At 38.1% G+C, this 20334-nt stretch overlaps 1 protein-coding gene and 4 non-coding genes across 5 annotated transcripts; 1 reads left to right on the top strand and 4 right to left on the bottom strand.

Annotated features, from left to right (window-relative positions):
- Positions 1-2192: 2192 nt before the first annotated feature.
- On the bottom strand, positions 2193-2264 carry Trnae-cuc (transfer RNA glutamic acid (anticodon CUC)). Its single transcript has one exon. It is a non-coding gene; the product is annotated as a tRNA-Glu (tRNA).
- Positions 2265-3397: 1133 nt separating this feature from the next.
- Trnav-uac (transfer RNA valine (anticodon UAC)) lies at positions 3398-3470 on the bottom strand. Its single transcript has one exon. It is a non-coding gene; the product is annotated as a tRNA-Val (tRNA).
- A 6082-nt stretch (positions 3471-9552) lies between these two features.
- Positions 9553-10755, top strand: LOC131956869 (cytochrome P450 2U1-like). The gene has a single exon (XM_059321483.1). The coding sequence runs from the start codon at positions 9553-9555 to the stop codon at positions 10753-10755; it is 1203 nt and encodes a 400-aa protein (XP_059177466.1).
- A 2412-nt stretch (positions 10756-13167) lies between these two features.
- On the bottom strand, positions 13168-13239 carry Trnae-cuc (transfer RNA glutamic acid (anticodon CUC)). Its single transcript has one exon. It is a non-coding gene; the product is annotated as a tRNA-Glu (tRNA).
- Positions 13240-14021: 782 nt separating this feature from the next.
- On the bottom strand, positions 14022-14094 carry Trnav-uac (transfer RNA valine (anticodon UAC)). Its single transcript has one exon. It is a non-coding gene; the product is annotated as a tRNA-Val (tRNA).
- Between the last annotated feature and the right edge of the window lie 6240 nt (positions 14095-20334).

Below are 20334 nucleotides of genomic sequence, written 5' to 3'. Positions count from 1 at the left end.
TGTGATATGATTTCCATATCTCCTTTTATTACAATAGCGATTGATCACTCTAGAACATAAAATGACTTAGTTCTGTGAAAATTATTATTATAGTTGTAGCGTTAGTTTAAAATTCTGGACAAATATAACTCTTGGTCCTTAAATGGTTAAAACGTTGTAGCCAATTGCATGGAGTTTTCTTTTATAATAGCGGCAGAATAAGTTATGTAACTTTAAAACTGGTTTTGTCAAAGTTGAATAAAATTCAATCGTAACATGGACGGTTTAAACTGGTTGGAACTGCAGTGGCAAGCAGAATTTTCCATGTTTCCCAGACTCATTCATATGTACGCTTATGGACGGTAAAGACGCATAGAGGTTGACTTCATTGTGCCTTGAAGAAATGCGTTCTAGTGCAGTTTGATGTTTGAGCGGATAGGTAATTGATGGTAAGAAATGAATTCTTGTTTTGTTTTTTTTATAATGTATGAAGGAAACACTTGTTTTGGGTATACAACATTTGGTGAAAACATTTTTACCAATTATTCAATGTTTTTTTTTAAGAAAAATTTATTTTAATAATGATACGATATCTAAAAATTAAAATTTATTATTCTTGTATTCCAGTACAGGTATTGAAGTTATGTAATTTTAATTAAAATTCAGTGATTTCAACTTATGAAGGACTTCAGCAGCTTCTTGCAACTGTTTTATCAGTTGAAAAATTTTGACAGTTTATTTATAGCATTTCTTCTTTATTTTTATAGGGGACTAATTGGGTTTATATGTCATACACATTTTAGAGGTTAAATTATAGCTTGGAATCCCGTGAGTACAGCGTGCAAGAAAGAATTCGCTAGTGACAAAGTAGCAATTTAATTCTTGTAATAATGTTTCAATTGTGGCATATTAAAGCCATTTAAACACAAACATAACGAAACAAAAACATAAACACAAACCCGTGTCACAACGAATCCTTGACAACTAGTTAACTTTGGGGTGAGAAGAGAAAATGTTAGGGTTTTTTTACTGCAAGATAATTGCTATGGAAAATAAATTTTAAATATGTGCAGTTTGTTTATTAATAAAAAATTCATCGTAAATAATAGAATCATGTTTCATTTTGTAGTAGGTGTGGACGAGTTCAACGTCATAACTGCGTTACCTGTACATATACTCTGAATAGTTTTAAAACAAAGGTGTCTATATACGTCAAGCAGTACTTGTAATACACAATCAATTAATAGTTTTATGTTTATTTTTTTTATTTTTCAAATGTGATATCACGGAAGTATGTGATAGTTTTCTTGTTTTTGTAGTATTTGTTTATTTTCTTTTAAAATAGATGACATGTAAGGGAAGGAAATGGTGGTTTTCTTGTATTCTTTATATTAATATTAGTTACCTCCTTTTAAAGCTGCGTAATGACTGACCTAGTTTTATTTTAAGACATATTCCTCGTCTCACCCACTTCCCATAGAGAGGTTGCAAGTGACGTCACGGTTAACGACCACACGTTGTGGGGGTATTTATATTTTTATATGCGATAATCTTTGCACGGCTAATCACGTTTATAATTGGTATGATCTTATTAAAATACAGACAATGTGCGATATTGTCTTTGATGAACAGAAAAAGGTGTAGGCTTACAGAAAACAACAAAAATACAGTGTACTAGACTGCCGTGTTTCTTTTGATAATTTTTATCCAGTGGGGGGGGGGGGGGGTCCTTAATACTTTCAGAGGGGGGTGTACTAAATTTTCCGAGGGTGATAAAAGTATATATTTTCGATAATCTTTTTATTTCGCTTGAGGGAGAGAGTGGGCGGTAGACGAGCAAACCCCCCCCCCCCCCCCCCCCACCAAGAGACGTCAGAAAAAAGGGGCTAAAATGGGTCTATTTAAACTTGTTGGTTAAAAATCACTATATCCACAGCAGGATACACATTTTTATCAATACGCCTCTTCAAGAGCTTTCGGCGTCTTATCCACACCCTCATCCATGCAAAGGGCATATAATTCTCAGCATATATTCTATAAAACATATTTTTTTACTAAACTGCGTGAAGAAAATGTTGATGTTTACATGAGATTTTTAAGAAAATGATTTATCGGAATGTACACGATTAACGTTGCGCTATTAACATAACTAATCGTACTCATAATTCACAAAGTAAATCAAAACAAATAAATACGAATATACAAAAACATTCTTCCCAAGCGGGGAATCGAACCCCGGCCGCCGCGGTGAGAGCGCGGAATCCTAACCACTAGACCACTTGGGAGATAAAGTTTATGGAATACGCATACAACCTATCCAAGATAACGAGAGTTCTAAAAAAAAGTCGTGACCTTGTTTCTTAACAAGACTCACACTTCTCATTTATCAATAACGCACTGACTGTGTTCACTCCCCAGGTAAACCCACCACACACGTCACACATATTTGTGTTCAGTTCACGAGAACAGGTTTAATCAGGGGACAATTGGGTTATAACATAGTAGGCTGTAGGCTATCACAAACCTTTACTTTTTGACCTGCCCAGTTAGCGATTTAAAACGTTAGGTTAGCATGTTTTGTAACATTTTTAATTTAACATCGCAGCTCGTATCGGTTGTAATATTTTTGGACCTACTTACCAGCCATAAATATAGAGAAAACAATGCACACCCAGTTGTATTAAAAACCGAGTATAGATAAACATCATTAGTATAAAATGTGAACACTTTAAAGAATTTACCGGGGTGGGGGGTGACACCATGAAAGTGCCTTAACGGGTGACACCCGACCTAGCGACGCCACTGTCAACACCTACAACAATTGAAAAGCCCCACATTTCATTTAAAATAATGCGCGTAAATAGTGGCAAAGTATTTTTACCGCCCCCCCCCCCCCCCCCCCGAACGAAATGAAATTTATATAATTTATATAGAAAATATATACTTTTAACAGTGTCCGCCCCCCCCGAAGAAAGTTTACCGCCCCCCCCCCCCCCCGAAGATTTCAAGTGCCCCCCCGGAGAAAAAAGTCTGGAAGAAACACTGATTACCCTATTCTAATTGACAGCGGAGTTTCTTTCGGGCGTTACTCCAGGGTACCCCCCTCCCCCTGACAAATTGATAAAATATATATTGTAAATAAAAAAAATATACAGGCTACCTTATCCAGTGCGACTCACGGGAATTTTTAAGAAACCATGATTGGCAGTAATTTTGCGTAGGAAAAACAATAAAGAAACTAAATATAGGCCACATTCAAAGAATCGAAGAGAATACTACTGCCTTTGACAAAAGAAAGCATAGCGCTGCCACTAAGACAAAATAATAGACTTTACCCCAGAATAATATGTTCACAATCCTAAATAGTGTAAGATGTAAAAGTAGTATGTTTGTGTTTGGTTCTATAGTTTTTAAAAAAAGGTTCTAGCGAGGCTCGAACTCGCGACCTTCTGCGTGTAAAGCAGACGTGATAACCACTACACCATAGAACCTACACTTGCGAGATAAATCTAAGCACACATTTCTTACTTTAAACAATACTTTTCAATGAATAAACATGATTTTACGTAACGGTTTTTTTGTGTAATGAAAATGGAGCATATGAGACAGGTCAAGGAATCGAAATGTGGCCCTACATTTCTTATAAGACTATCATTTGTGTCCAGATTTTGCCTACATATGACTAATTGTACAAACTAGTTAGTCAATCTAAAAGGAATTGCATGCTTCTTTAATTAATTTCTTAATAACGCGTCACCTTTGAAGCAGTTGTTGATCCCACGCTACCGTAAGATAGGTTAACAGACTAGACTCTGAGTCAGACGATAAAGTCAATTGTGAAGGGCGCTAGGATGCGTCACTGCATGAAACACACGTTTAACAAATTAATTCGCATGATGATAAGAACAAGTTAAAATCTAAAAATAAGATTAGGTACAAATTACTAGAACTTGGGAGTACCGTTAGATTAACAGTGATTAACAGTCTACCAATGTTAATTTTTACGACACAATTTATTTTTATATTAACTATTAGTTAAATAACTTATTAAATTAAATTCACATTCATTTACAGGGTGACTCGTCAAGTTTGGGGTGACATCACATTAACTTGAGTTAAATTACATCACATATTTTGTCGTTGGGGGAGGGGCAGGAAGACAACCTGAGTTATCTGACCTAGGGTTGCCTCTGAAAAGAGTTATGCCTCTTGATATCAACATTACAGATACTGCATGAAGTGCTATACAAGAGATTGTGAAATCTTCAACCGGGCAATGAGGTAATAGCTCAGTCATTGAATTGACTAGCGTACGTCTATCATGACAAAGCTATTGAGATTTCAAATGCCCACTCAACTCATAACTCAATCAACCTATACATCTGCAGCTAATGAAAACGTAATGAACAGAGTTTCTTCCAGTCCCCCCCCTCCCCCCGAGCGAATTGGAATTTTACGAAATGGAAATTTTATTCCCCCCCCCCTCCACGAAAATGTTAAGTGCCCTCCATCCTCCCCCACACACACACCCCACACACACACCCCGGAGAAAAACCTGGAAGAAACACTGATAATGAAGTCCCCAACCATCCTACCATTAGTATTTGCCGCTTTTATAAATAGACTGCCAACGTGAAATAAAATAATTCAGATAGAGCCTGTTTAACACAGTTGTGTATATCGTTAGCAAACGGCGATCAAGCCATATCAAACGCGGTCCTTTTTTTTCTTTATAAATAGATAGAGTACTCAACTCCTCTTGAATATGTCCATACTCCGTCTTCCCGATAGAGAGCTTTACATTTCAGTTTTATAAAAGAGCAGGAAATAAATCCCTATGGAATAAAAGTTTACGATTAATATCTAAAAAAAATTCCTCCCACTAAAAATTGTGGACTATTCAAATGTCAGAAGAATTGCATCGAATTAAAATGTAGGCCTACGTCTCAAAAGGAGACCAAAAAACCCTCTGTAATGTGTGTGGTTGCAATACTTCTTAATCACATCTTCATACAACTGTAATGCTTCAAGTATGGAAACCGGTTTTTAATTCAGTTAAATGTAATGCATTTTTAGCATGTACAGGTGAACAATTCAACGATTTGATAGGATGAACTTGAACTTAACATTTTTTAGCTGTATAAACACCCTGCTTTAAACACTTTCATGCCGTGTATAATTTTATATTTTAGTCTGGTTTGTATTTATATAAACTTGACTGAAAACTGATTTATTTTCTGAGAACTGATTTATTTTCTGAAAACTGATTTATTTTCTGAAAACTGATTTATTTTCTGAAAACTGATTTATTTTCTGAAAACTGATTTATTTTCTGAAAACTGATTTATTTTCTGAAAACTGATTTATTTTCTGAAAACTGATTGTCAGGAAAGACGGACTGCAGTTGGGTACCTTTCTACATTATGAAGAAAGCGCCGTGTTTTTTTTTTTAATAGTCTATACAAGTTAAAATAAAACTGTTTTTTATCACTTCATACGCCGAGATAACAGAAACATGGATCGCCGGATTGGAAGGAGTAGCTTTACTACATTACTAGATGTAATTCTAAACCAGGGTGCTTAAAATATCATGTTGTTGAAAACTAAAACTTTGGGAATACATTAATCAAAGCGGTTGTCATTTGTGGAAAAATAATACCTGTTTCATTTCGTACATCGAAGATCCAAATTAGTAATTTATTCATGCTTTTTTAACACCTGCTATGTGAGCTTTAAAAACCTGTTAGCAAGGATAAATATTTTAATAAAAAGAAACAATAGATTTTATGATTAGATTTATCTAGAATAGTTAAGTTCTTTTTTCCCCAATTAAAACAAGCAAAATTAACAGAGTATATATTGGAGAGCCCAGAGCGACTAACCCTGATATTAAAGAAAAAAACACTCGACACATTGCATTTAAATGTCACAAAAGATGCTTAAAGTTAGCCCTACATTAACAACCACCTTGAGATTTCCTAAAGTTCACCAGCACCCAGCAAATAGCTTCCTGACAGCATAATAGCATACGCATTAGGCAGCTGCCGATGGCGTCAACGCATGCGAAAGCTGTGGAGCATGTCATTTAATGCGTTAACCCTTTCAGGATCATGAGGAGTGAATTTCTTTCATTTTATTCCATCCTCTTCAATGAGAGGCAATCCGCCTTCATAATCACTAGTACCTGCAAACATTATTTACTCAATATTTCCTTCACGGAATAGACCCCAAATTCTTCTTCCATAAAACTTTGTAAGCACATACAATAAAGACATATACGTCCCTAAGTGATAACATAATGAACTTTTTTTTGGAACCTGTAACCGCCACTAACGTGTCTTTACATCGCTTGTTTTGTTTACAAATTCAACTAACAATTTTGTCAGTGGTTTTCAAACTGAAAGCTGCTATCCATCTGACATTGAAATTAATACATATATTCTGAATCCTGACGTTTTCCTAGATAATCTAAGAAGGGACGACGTGGTCGAATTGTAGAGCGTTTGGCTACTGGCCCGAATGTCTCGAGTACCTGTGGCAGAAGGACGTCCTTGATTCAACCGATCTCTGATAAGTACCTGACTTAGTTGGGGAAAGTAAAGGTGGCTAGGCATAGTGCTGACCACACCATCCCTTAAAATACAGAGGTCTAGAAACATATAAACCATTCTTCTGCCCAATAGAAGGCTATGTTTAAAAAGGAAATTTACTTTTGCATAGAGTATCTAAAATGTAATTGCCCAACATTGTGTTACTTTCATTTCTGGTGTTAATTTGAAAATCTGGACCAGAGGCGTAGCAGGGGGGGGGCAGGGGGGGGGGGGTACATATGTCCCCGGGCGCCGACCTTAGGGGGCGCCAAAATGGGTTGTAAAAACAAATTAAAATATCATTTAAGCTGCATTTTTGCAGTTTGAGGGGGGGGGAGTGCAAATCGAAAGTTTGAGGGGGGGGGTGCAAATTGAACATTTTCTCCCGAGGGGGCGCCAAATTGAAAATTGAAAGTTTGTCCCCGGGCGCCGGGAAGGGTCGCTACGCCTCTGATCTGGACAAATACATCCTACGGACGTTAAAGGGTTGAACGTTGCAGCACAGCATCTAGAGTGGTAGTGTGTCTCTCAATTTCTTTATTAGAAGCAGTCGTATAAGCTTTGTAACGTCCTTGGAGCTAGAACTGGATTTGTCAAAGTTGAATAAAACTCAAAAGTGGCATGAAGCGGTGAATGCTTTAAACAGGTTGTTACTGCAGTGGCAAGCAATAATGTATTTTTCCTTTTAGAATCATTCATATGTAAGTATTTAAACGGTGGGGTGCATTTTAGATTTACTCCTCTGTGTCTTGAAGATATCCGTCATCAATCTAGTGCAGTTTGATTTCTAAGAGGACACCGTTGATGGTAAAAAGTCTTTTTTTAATACTAAACAAGTTAATTAAAAAGTCTAGTGACATTTATGCGCAATTTCCTTATGTTATCTAAAAATAGCTCTGACGTATAATGCTGGGGTGCGTTCAAGCTAGGAGAACGATCGGTTTGTAGGTGTTTATGTAATTTTAAAATTTGTGACCGAACGAAAAGATATCTTTGAAAACTTTCTTCGGCAATATTGTTCTAAATTATGACAGGAATCGATTGGTACATGTTTCAAGTCGCTAAGTGGTCTGGTTGCCGAGATATGGGCCAAAAACTGCATTTTTTTCGAGGTTTTTTGGCTTTTCCGTGAAATCCAGGAAGGAATTCCGGAATTTTTTTGGCCCACTATCATCCTCGTAACTTGCTTAACAAATTTGCTTTGGAACTAGTCCTCGATATTGCTTCGTTGAGGAGGAGATACGACTTAAAGCTGCGAACACACATCCATCCATACATTCATACATCCAGAAATGACGGGTTAATAAACGCAATTCTCCAGAATGGAAATTGCGCTAAAAACATATGTTTATGGATTACTACATTTAATAAAAACATTATACTGATATGACAACGTTTCGGGGATTTATTTCAAGAAAATATTATTTTAAAAATGTTACGATATCGCAAAATTAAAATTTACTCTCCTAATGTTTCATTGCTGATGTTGAAGTAATGTACGGCTAATTTAAACAAATTACGATACATAAATATAATTCACTTGTTTTAATGCATCAAGGATTTCACCAGCTTCTTGCAATAGTCTTATCAGTTTTAAAAATCGTATAGATAGCCCAAGCATAGCCTTATTTACTGCATCTATCTATCTATATATATATAATTCTCTTCTGGGAGCCGTTAGAAAACAAGCTGCAAGCGCCTCCTTGAAGTCCCCTCTCTTTCTCTCTATCACTATCACTACCACCCCCACCCCACCCCCACATTGTCTGGTGAGCTGTGGTCACGCTGTTTACATTTTACAATCATAGAGACGGGTTTGGTGACGGCTATTAGGGGCAGATAATTTAGTTTGAAACGATTTTAAACTTAGAGGAGGTAACTAAGAGGAGGCTGCTTTCACGGGGAGGGGGAGGGGGGGGGAAGGGGGGTTTAGTGTTTTTAAGCAAATATTTTCAGTGGCAGCATTGGTACTGTCGAATTCACAAATTATAAATTACTGAAAAGTAGAAAAAAAAACAACTAAATAGCGGCGTATGATACGCAGCGGGTCGGCTCGTATATATATAATTCTCTTCTGGGAGCCGTTAGAAAACAAGCTGCAAGCGTCTCCTTTCAGTCCCCTCTCTTTCTCTCTATCACTATCACTACCACCCCCACCCAACCCCCACATTGTCTGGTGAGTCGTGGTCACGCTAAATGTTTACAAAGCTACATGTTTACAAATCGTAGAGTCGGGTTTCTATTAGGGGCAGATAATTTAGTTCGATTTTAAACTTACATGAGGTAACTAAGAGGAGGCTGCTTTCACGGGGGGGGGGGGGGGTGTAGGGTCGGGGTTAGTGGAAAAGGGGGGGGGGTTAGTGTTTTAAAGCAAATATTTTCAGTGGCAGCATTGGTACTGTCGAATTCACAAATTATGAATTACTGAAAAGTAGAAAATAAAACAACTAAATAGCGGCGTATGATACGCTGCGGGTCGGCTCGTTTATTTTAATAGAGGAGCTAATAGCCCCAATGTATATTTAACAGATTTATACAGTAAAATTTATTTTTGGTTCAGTTTATTTGTGCAGTAACTTCGAAAACTAATTCGCTATTGACAAAGTAGCAATTTATTTTTGTTGTAGTTGTTTCTCAAATCTGGCAACTTAATGCCGTATTTTTTTTCTTCTGAGGTGACTGAACAATGGCTGAATATCAGTTAACATACGTAGTAACAACTTGGATAATTTTAGCAGCTCTTCTTATCTCGACCGTATTCTGGTGGAGCAGAAGACCAAAGAATCTACCGCCTTCTCCTGGTATTAGTTTGCCTATTATAGGTCACTTGTACTTGTTAGATGCCAAAAACTCGAGAAAACAATTTAAAGAATGGGGTGAAACAATTGGCCGGATATTCAGTCTTCAAATGGGCGCATCGACGTACGTCATTTTAAATGATTTCCAACTAATTAAAAACTTAACGATTAAACACGCAGACACAATGACTGGAAGATCAACCGTTAATTTGTTATCTCAGCACGTACCTTCAAGGTTTAGAGGTCTCATTGTGTCGTCAGGTCCGCTGTGGAGAGAGCAGAGGGCAACTGCGATGACCATCCTCAGAAATCTCGGCATGGGGAAGAGCGTCCTGGCGGAGAAAATATCTCAGGAGGTGTTCGTGTATGTTCGTGAGTTGTCGCTCTTGAGAGGCCAGCCTTCTAACATTAAAACTTTAACAAACATGAGCGTGTCAAATGTTATTTGCTCGGTGATTTTCGGTCGCAGATTTGAGTTTGATGATCTGTTTTTTCTCAAGACTGTTAGTCAATTTAATGTGTTAGTTGAACTTGCAGCGACAGGCTCCCTTGCTAATTTTCTTCCTTTATTAGTATATCTTCCTTTTGATATTTTTGGGGGTAGGAGATTAATCAAAACTTATAGAGAAGTGCAAAAATGCAACGAGTACATGGTTGAAAAAGTTAGAACTGAGTTTGATCCTGAATCAGGGGATAATTTTATCTTTTCTTATATTCGAGAAATGGAGAAGAAAGAAAAATCTGGACAACCCACTTATTTAAGTCTGGACAATTTGGCTCGTTGTATCGATGATCTGTTTGTAGCTGGGACTGAAACTACCAGCTCTACAATCTTGTGGTGTCTTCTGTATTCCATTCACCATCCGGATAAACAAGAGAAAGTGTACCAGGAAATTATGGTACATGTCGGGACAGAACGCGTGCCGAACTTGATGGATAAACAAAACTTGAAATACTTTAACGCTTTTATCATGGAGACTCAAAGAAAAGCCAGCATCGCGCCAATCATTACGTACGAATGCATGGCGGATACAACTTTTGAAACATACACTATACCAAAAGGGACGCAAATCGCGTCAAACCTCGACTCGGTCTTAAGAGACCAAAAAGTTTGGGGAGATCCGGAAAACTTCCGACCGGAAAGATTTATTGATGGGGAAGGGAACTTACAAATCCCAGAAGAGTTCATCCCATTTTCTATTGGCCGTAGAGCTTGTCTGGGCGAGTCTCTGGCCAAGATGGAACTGTTCCTGTACATGTCCTCTTTGTTCCAGAAGTTTAAGTTCATTCCTGAAGATGAGAGTAACTTACCTTCTCTTGAAGATACAAGGGGCATAACCACCCCGCCGCTCCCATATACTATCAGAGCCATACAAAGAATGCATTAATTTTTTTTTATTCTTATGTTAAAGCAAAATAACGTCACTCACGTTTTCTTTACTTTTCCTATTATTTTTTACTATAAAGTAGCCTATACACAGCTAGTATAATAATATGTCTTTTACTAATTGTATAATTTTAGTATTGTTATCTATGTTCTTGTATTATTATTTTTCATTAAATAATGTTTACAATTATTATTATTATTATTATTATTATTATTATTATTATTATTAGGCCCCCTATTATTATTATTATTATTATTATTATTATTATTATTATTATTATTATTATTATTATTATTATTATTATTATTATTATTATTATTATTATTATTATTATTATTATTATCATTATCATTATTATTGTTATTATTAGTAGCAGCAGTAGTAGCTGCAGTAGTAATTGTAGACTTTTAGTAATATTAGAAATTATATTTGTATTATTGTTCTTATGCTCAACCTCGTTTTCGTTCTCATCATCGACATCGTTATAATAACTTTTGTTTTAATTTTTTCTGTTAGTTTATTATTATGTAACATAAATGTGCTTTTGATATCAATATAACAAAACAAGCTGTAACACTGCACTCATTAAACAGAAGTATAATATAATTCTAGAGTGGAGAACTATCCTCATTAACTAATTAGCCAAGAAGGTGACTAATAGAAAGACGCACATTTTCCAGGAAATTCTATTTGTAAAATAGAGTGGGTGTCTATCTTTCGTACGGGGCCAGAGCTAGTTCTTCTATTGACACGCCTCGGTGGTAGCGAATGAGTTTTCTGACATGGAAAAACGGAGGGGGGGGGGGGTCAGAATAATATGATGTGTGGCGATCGGTAAGGGAGGGAATTCAGAAAATGTTACAACACTCTTTTGCGATAAAAAAAATATAGTTAAGAATTGACCTTGGCCTAAATTCGTTTTTTAAAGGCTGTTTTTTTGTGAAATTGTAATAGAAAGTGATTAATATAGGGCTTTACTCAATGTTGACAAAGATAAAAAAATATTTTAGAAAAAAATCAATGTTTTAAAATACAGAAACGGCAATTTGTAAAACGATGTATGACAATGTTTTATCGGCCAACATCATTTATGGATGACCGCCCCCTCCCCGAAAGATTAAGCCCACAACTCCTCCCACAAGTTTCAAGTGCAACCCCACCCCCCCCCCCCCCCACCCCACCCCCACCCCCCATCCGCCCCCGGAGAAAAAGTCTTGTAGAAAACTATTTGTAGTTTAGTAGCCATGTAGGCCTATTGCTAAGACTTACATTTTTTTTTATTTCATAACGTTGTTTTACACATCAATTTATATTGATAATTTTGTTTTTTTGCATGTTCTGTCGGTCTTTCAGTCTTCAAGTGTTCAATTTAGAAGAGGAAGTGGAGTTCATTTGTTTCTGTGACTTGGGTAAACATGGGTAGTCAATCCATTGAAGTTGCGTCGACCCTAATTTGGGGTCTGAACTCGAGACTTTCGGGTAAGCAGTCATGTTTTCTACCGTCCGGTTTAAATTATGTCGTATATTGCCGATCAGAGGTCCATCATAGCTACGTACTGTTTATGTGGGACGGTATTTCTTACTGGTAGAGTGCTGGACTGCTAACCCGCAAGTCTTGAGTTTAAATCCGGGTTCAAATCAGTTGATTCCACTTAGCCTTGGGGTGTACCTAGCTCACCTTAGGAAAATTAAGGCGACTGTTCCTATTGATAACCCTTCATATGCCGAAGTCACAAAAACAGGTGAACTCTACTTCACTTGCCCCAAAGAAACTTCTACTTGCTTACTTGTTATACCCTTTATTTCCAGCAATAGCAGAATTTAAATACATTTTTTTTTGTTATTGAGATATTAAAGTGTTAAAAATGTTATTGTTTTACAACTTCTAAAATGTATTTACTGTGTTGGTACAGTGTAATGTGTGCATTGAGATGTAACAAAGCTGTATGTATCTATATATATAATTCTCTTCTGGGATCAGTTAGAAAACAAGCTGCAAGCGCGCCTTTGCAGTCCCCTCTCTTCCTCTCTATCACTATCACTACCACCCCCACCCCACCCCCACATGATCTGGTGAGCGGTGTTCACTCTGTTTACATTTTACAATCACAGAGACGGGTTTGGTGACGGCTATTAGGGGCAGATAATTTAGTTTGAAACGATTTTAAACTTAGAGGAGGTAACTAAGAGGAGGCTGCTTTCACGTGGGGGGGGGGGTAGTGTTTTTAAGCAAATATTTTCAATGGCAGCATTGGTACTGTCGAATTCACAAATTATAAATTACTGAAAAGTAGAAAAAAAAAAAACTAAATAGTGGCGTATGCTACGCAGCGGGTCGGCTCGTATATCATATTTTACAAATAAAAATAAGTAGTTTTGTATAACATGTGAACAATGTATATAAAAATATATTTCCCAAGCGGGGAATCGAACCCCGGCCGCCGCGGTGAGAGCGCGGAATCCTAACCACTAGACCACTTGGGATTACATGCTATGACGTAAGAATAAACAAAAAGAACAATAGTTGTGACCTTGTTTCTAAACACTCACTGCTTGTGTTCACTCTCCGGGTTAAAAAACCACCACATACCTGTAACCTAACAATCATCGACACCAACATTTTTGTTGCATGGTTATAGTTTACAACATAGGTTATCACACACTATTTGACCTCCCCCGTTAGCTCTTTATATCGCTATGTCAGCATGTATTGTAACATTTTCATTGACCGCAGCTCGTAATATCTTTTTAATGATAAAATATGTCACGGTTAATGTAAAAATTGTGAAATAAACGGTAAAACAGCAAGAATTTATTATAATTAAAAAAACGTATGTGACACATAAAACAAACAAAAAGCCCCACATTGCAGAATTGCAATCAGCCATCTTTTCGGAACTACATCCTCCCCCCCCCCCCCCCCCCCACCCCGGACTAAACAACAAAATAATTTACCTATATAAAAATCCAAACCGATTCCCACAGAAATTATAAGACCCATCCTAAGAAGGTCTTACGAGTCTTGATTGGCAGTAGTTGTGCGGTTGGGAAACAATAAATACTTCAAATATCGTAATATAGGCCGATCTCTGATCAATAGAAAAAGCACTTGACTATCCATTAAACATTGTATTAAAAAATGTTACATAAAACATAAGCCAAATATTTTTTAGGTTATATTGACAATCCTAAATATAACATAATGTTTTTAATACATAGTTTTGAAAATGGGTAGAGTTTAAAAGCTTTTTTTTAAAAAAAAAACAAGGTTCTAGCGAGGCTCGAACTCGCGACCTTCTGCGTGTAAAGCAGACGTGATAACCGCTACACCATAGAACCTGTATGTGTTGGGTACAAAAACAGGTGAAATTTCTTATTCCAAATAAAACTTTTCAAAGAAATAAAATGACTAGGCTACAGGATTCAGTGAAATGAAAAGCAGAGGCGTAGCGAGGGGTAGGGGGGGGGGGGGGGTGCGGACCACACCGGGTGACACCATTTAGGGGGGGGGGGACACCAAGGCAAAAAATAGCAAAATATATAGAGAAAAACTTGAGGGGGGTGCAAATCGAAAGTTTGAGGGGGGGGGGGGTTCAAATCGAAAATTTGTCCCCGGGAAGGGTCGCTACGCCTTTGGGGGGGGGGGGGGTGACACCATTAAATGCTGCACCGGGTGACACCCGACCTCGCTACGCCACTGATGAAAAGTATTGTGGTACGTTAGAGGGAGTGCTGGAGTGTGTGGCCAGGGATGAACGGGCTGTATCCAAAAGGCCCGGGAATTTCCGAAGGGTCCCGCAACTCTGGAATGAATTTTTTTTTTATAAATGGAAGTTGTAACATGGAATAATACCAACATGTTTTTTTTTATTAAAAACTGGGGGCCAGTGTTTCTTCCAGACTATTTTCTCCGGGGATGCACTTGATATTTTCGGGGGGAGGGCTCAACGTTTTCCGGGGGGGGGGGGGGCATACACTAGTAAAAGTATATGTTTTCTATATAAATTCCATTTCGTTCGGATGGGGGGGGGTGCGAAGAGATGCCTGGAAGAAACAACTGCTGGGGGCCCACCGAGATTTTTCCCTGGGGGCCCATTGAGATTTTTTTTTCTCCCAAAGACCCACAGGGATTTTTCCGACAGGCCAGTCAACCCCTGGGTGTGGGGTGGAGGGGCACCTGGGCCCTATATATTACAAACCACAAGATTACGTTTCCCAAATGATTTATTCATTTCGTGCATGTATATAAAGCAATGACTAATTATGCAAATCAGTTAGTCAATCTAGTCGGTATTGCGTGCATCTATAATTAACCTGTCCCCTTTCAAGTAGCTCTAGATACTACAACAAGCGCTGAAGGTACGGTGAGGTAATTTAACAAACGTGAAAATATGTCAAACGATGAGGTCATAGCGTAGGTAAAGATAGGTTGAATGCACCACTACACTACGCACACATTTCGCGATTGTACTCGTTTGGTTCGAAATACGTTACGGTAAAATTAAAATAAGGCAAAATATTAATTTGAAGTGCAAGAATAAATGTTAAAGTGATTTTTTTTCGTGTAGTGTTTTAAGAGTTAAATCCCTTTAACTCAGCTTGTGTAATTTCAGATAAGAATATATAGGTTAGGCCTACTACTAATAGGCATAACAATGTGAATATTAGTGACAGGAATATACACATGTCTTATATAACACACATAGCACTAGTTGGGTGAAACAGAAAATAATATTTATTTTTAAGTAATACTCAAAGAACCTTGTTTTTTAAAGGCTTCGATATTTTTTTTTAATTCGACGTTTTTTATAGCTCTTTTAGATCAGTCTCTTGGTTTCATTTCTAGATATCCGTGTTTGTCAATTGTCTTGAGTAATTAAAACGCCAGATGTTTTGAAATTATGTACATCACATCTTCTGTTGTTATGTGAAACTACAAACACATACGCAATATGTGTGCAATATGTGTGCTGGACTGTCAGTTTTATTGACTGACACAGATTGTGTGTTGTGCACACTAATTTATAGAAATTTATAATGAGCTGATTTCCAGGTTCAAGGGTAAAGGTCAGGTCAGGTTTGACTGTAAAAATCGCTTAACCCTTTATCTACTGACGGTACTTATAAGTACCACTTTAATTAAGTGCCTGTGTTATTTTTAATTTAATACGAATTTTTAAAACTATTGATGTAATTAATAGTATTATCTCCCCTGAGTCGACGGTAGTTGGAGGGATCGGTAGTTCACAAATGTTCTGTACAGTTCTCACACATGTTCCTGAATTCCCTATGTTTACCTTATTTTTCAAGTTTTCAACCCCAAATATTTTTTATTGGCACCTTCAATAGTCAGGCAAACGTGTTTAACTTCTAGTTATACAATTTTAATCAAATTGTCTTTGTATTAGATCGATGTTTACAAGTGGACTTATAAGTACCGTCAGGGCACACGGTCATTTTTTTAGGATTTCTAGGAAATGGCAGATTTTCGATGTGGAGTGACATAAATATTATTTTGATAATTAATTATCGAAATGTACTCAAAAAATGATATCTACACGTTTATAAGAAGGTTAGCATATGGTTTACCTAAGAAATATTGTAATTGCATGTTGAATTCTAGTAGTAAAAGAATAACAAGAATAAATGTAGCAGTTGCAGGCTCATTTACTAGGTTTAGTATACTTCATTTATATACCAAAGCCTAGTTCTAGTAGTAAGATTTAATTTGTTAGTTGTAATTACTACAATAAACTGTCTTGTCTACAATAACTTTGCATTTACGTAATATATGCATCTAGAATAGTAATAGTCCATACTTTTGCATATAGTATAGATCTTTATGGTAAATTTTAATCAGTAAACAGAAAACAGTAGGCCACTACGGCTATCCTAAACACATTGAGCTCACTTCTATTGATGAACTTTACCCTGCAGTTTAGACTTGTCATAACATTCTAGTAGGCTACAATTATACTAGTATTACTAGTAGTTGTGTACTGAATGACTAGGCTTTTGTTTGTTTATGCGGCTCATTGTAATAACTATTGGAAGCTGTATTTATGTGTGAAAATTACAAAAAAATGATTGGTACAATGATTGCCATGTTATTAGTTAATAAATTGTATCGTTTGTTTCAGTTTTGTAAAAAAAAATTTTTTGGAAAAAATGTCCTACATTCCTGACGGTACTTATAAGTACCAATATCTGTTTGGGCCATTAAAAATTATGTAAACGAAATTTCCTTTGACATATGCTTTAAATGTGCCAAAAGCAATATGATTACACATTGTTTAAGAAAAAATTTCATTCAGAACCTAATTCCGTAAATAAAGGGTTAATGATGTTGTCTTTGCATGTTAACATAAGCTTCTCTAAATTAAGGTTTTATCCCTAGCAGAGATCTCACAATTTAGAATATCATTTTATGGATCCTAAGAGCAACTTACCAACTCTGTTTTTCAATACAATATAGCGAATAAATTTATATAATATGTATTTTAAAAACCTAATAATTATACATCAGATTAATAATTGTGTTTTAATTAATCAAATCGCAAGAGCAAGGGAGCATCTCATAGAGATCTTTTTCTGTCGTTATGTTTTGGATTAGGATTAGTGTTTTAGGTAGGGTCCAGGTTTGGCTTAGGTCAGTTCAATGTTTTATCAATGGTTAGTGATAACGTCAGCATAGAGTAGACAAATAAATAAGTTTTTGTTTGAACTTAGCTGGTTACTGAAACTAGTTTTCTGGATGTGTTCAGTTCCAGAAAATATACATGTAGAGCTACTAGTAAGGTACGGCTAACCTGAAGTACAACATTGGGTAGCTGATTTACAGTACCGTAGCATCTACGCACACCATCACAGGGTACGGCTAACCTGAAGTACAACAGTGGGTAGCTGATTTACAGTACCGTAGCATCTACGTACCCCATCACAGGGTACGGCTAACCTGAAGTACAACAGTGGGTAGCTGATTTACAGTACCGTAGCATCTACGTACCCCATCACAGGGTACGGCTAACCCAACACGAACCGTGTGGGGGGGGGGCTGATTTACAGTACCGTAGCATCTACGTACCCCATCACAGGGTACGGCTAACCCAACACGAACCGTGGTGGCTGACGCTGCTACCTGTTACTGGGACTTCTGCCTCAAGGTATTTACACGGGAGAGCACGTGTTTGACCTAGAACACAGGTAAGCCGTGCTGTTGCAGGTAAGATCGCGTGAGCAGGGAGGGTTAGCGGCTCGACATCTTTCGTGAGTTTACAACAAGGCCAAGCGATGACAGCTAATCATTTGTAAAAGTAATTAATTACTCGCCTTGATAAATTATGTGTTTCGTGTTTATCATCTGTTAGTTAACTGAAGAACATTAGGACGCGACTACCATTCCGCATAAGACCCAGATACAGAGCCCAGTACCTCGACTACACTTCCCTATAGGACCCATAGATAGGACCCAGACTTAGGACCCATATGTAGGACCCAGACAAAGGACCCAGACTTAGGACCCAGATATAGGACCCAGACATAGGACCCAGACATAGGATTAGGACCCAGACATAGGACCCAGACATAGGACCCAGACATAGGACCCAGACATAGGACCCAGACTTAGGACCCAGACTTAGGACCCATATATAGGACCCAGACATAGGACCCAGACATAGGACCCAGACTTAGGACCCATATATAGGACCCAGACATAGGACCCAGACATAGGACCCAGACATAGGACCCAGACTTAGGACCCAGACATAGGACCCAGACTTAGGACCCAGATATAGGACCCAGGCATAGGACCCAGACATAGGACCCAGACATAGGACCCAGATATAGGACCCAGACATAGGACCAAGACTTAGGACCCAGACTTAGGACCCAGACATAGGACCCATATATAGGACCCAGACTTAGGACCCAGATATAGGACCCAGACTTAGGACCCAGACATAGGACCCATATATAGGACCCAGACTTAGGACCCAGATATAGGACCCAGACTTAGAACCCAGACATAGGACCCATATATAGGACCCAGACTTAGGACCAAGACATAGGACCCAGACATAGGACCCAGACATAGGACCCAGACATAGGACCCAGACATAGGACCCAGACATAGGACCCAGACTTAGGACCCAGATATAGAACCCAGAATTAGGACCCAGATATAGGACCCAGATATAGGACCCAGACTTAGGACCCAGATTTAGGACCCAGACATAGAACCCAGACTTAGGACCCACATTTAGGACCCAGACATAGGACCCAGACTTAGGACCCAGATTTAGGACCCAGACATAGGACCCAGACATAGGACCCAGACTTAGGACCCAGATATAGGACCCAGAAATAGGACCCAGACATAGGACCCAGACATAGGACCCAGACTTAGGACCCAGATTTAGGACCCAGACATAGGACCCAGACATAGGACCCAGACTTAGGACCCAGATATAGGACCCAGAAATAGGACCCAGATATAGGACCCAGGCATAGGACCCAGACATAGGACCCAGACATAGGACCCAGATATAGGACCCAGACTTAGGACCCAGACTTAGGACCCAGACATAGGACCCAGACTTAGGACCCAGACTTAGGACCCAGACATAGGACCCAGACATAGGACCCAGACATGGGACCCAGACATATGACCCAGACATAGGACCCAGATATAGGACCCAGACATAGGACCCAGATATATGACCCAGACATAGGACCCAGACATGGGACCCAGACATATGACCCAGACATAGGACCCAGATATAGGACCCAGACATAGGACCCAGATATATGACCCAGACATAGGACCCAGACATAGGACCCAGACATAGGACCCAGACATAGGACCAAGACTTGACTTACCCAGAGGACAGACTACAGCTAAATAAAGAGAAAAAAGATGAGTATTAAAAATGATTACTTTTATATTGGACTTAATTCCTCTTCCCCGAAGCAAAATATCTGAAAGAAACACCGCCTCACTTCCGCTCTCCCCTCTCCCCCCCCCCCCCCCTTCACCACCTTTATCCACTTAACAATGAAAGACAGACGAAAGGTATTCTTTTCAACTGAATGCTGAGCTCCTGACGTATCATTGTTCAAGGCTGATCTCTCATCGACAACCCGGGGTTACCCAATACAAGCCAGCTGCTTTAGGCTGATCAATGGCAGCTGTTTGACGACAGGGGCGTGTCTAGGACAAATGGATAAGGGAGGTACTTAACTTTCTTTACTGTGGCTATTTGTGTCTACGCCGATGGTCAATTACTCGAATTCGAGTTGGTAAGATGCTTAGGTTTCCGCCTAAATCTCATTGGTATCAATATTACTATATAGCTATACATAGAACTGATCATACACTATATCTTTATATGTCAAGGTCAAAATAATAGAAGAACTCTACTTCATCTGCCATAAGGACGGCAAGATCTGACATTGTATATTACTCTTATCAAACAGTAAGACATGAGAATGCTTAAGTTAAACAAATGTATTATTATATTTTATCAAGCTATTAGAGTTGGTAGAAACGATAAGGTTGGATAAAAGATACGAAACAAG

This window comes from Physella acuta, unplaced genomic scaffold (genome assembly GCF_028476545.2).
Source record: "Physella acuta isolate Inbredline_101_S28 unplaced genomic scaffold, ASM2847654v3 ptg001181l, whole genome shotgun sequence".
NCBI classification, from domain to species: Eukaryota; Metazoa; Mollusca; class Gastropoda; family Physidae; genus Physella; species Physella acuta.
This window is presented reverse-complemented; position numbering and strand designations above follow the sequence as displayed.

Excerpts from the sequence above, each read along its gene's own strand:
- LOC131956869 (XM_059321483.1), top strand. The coding sequence starts at position 9,553 with ATGACTGGAAGATCAACCGTTAATTTGTTATCTCAGCACGTACCTTCA.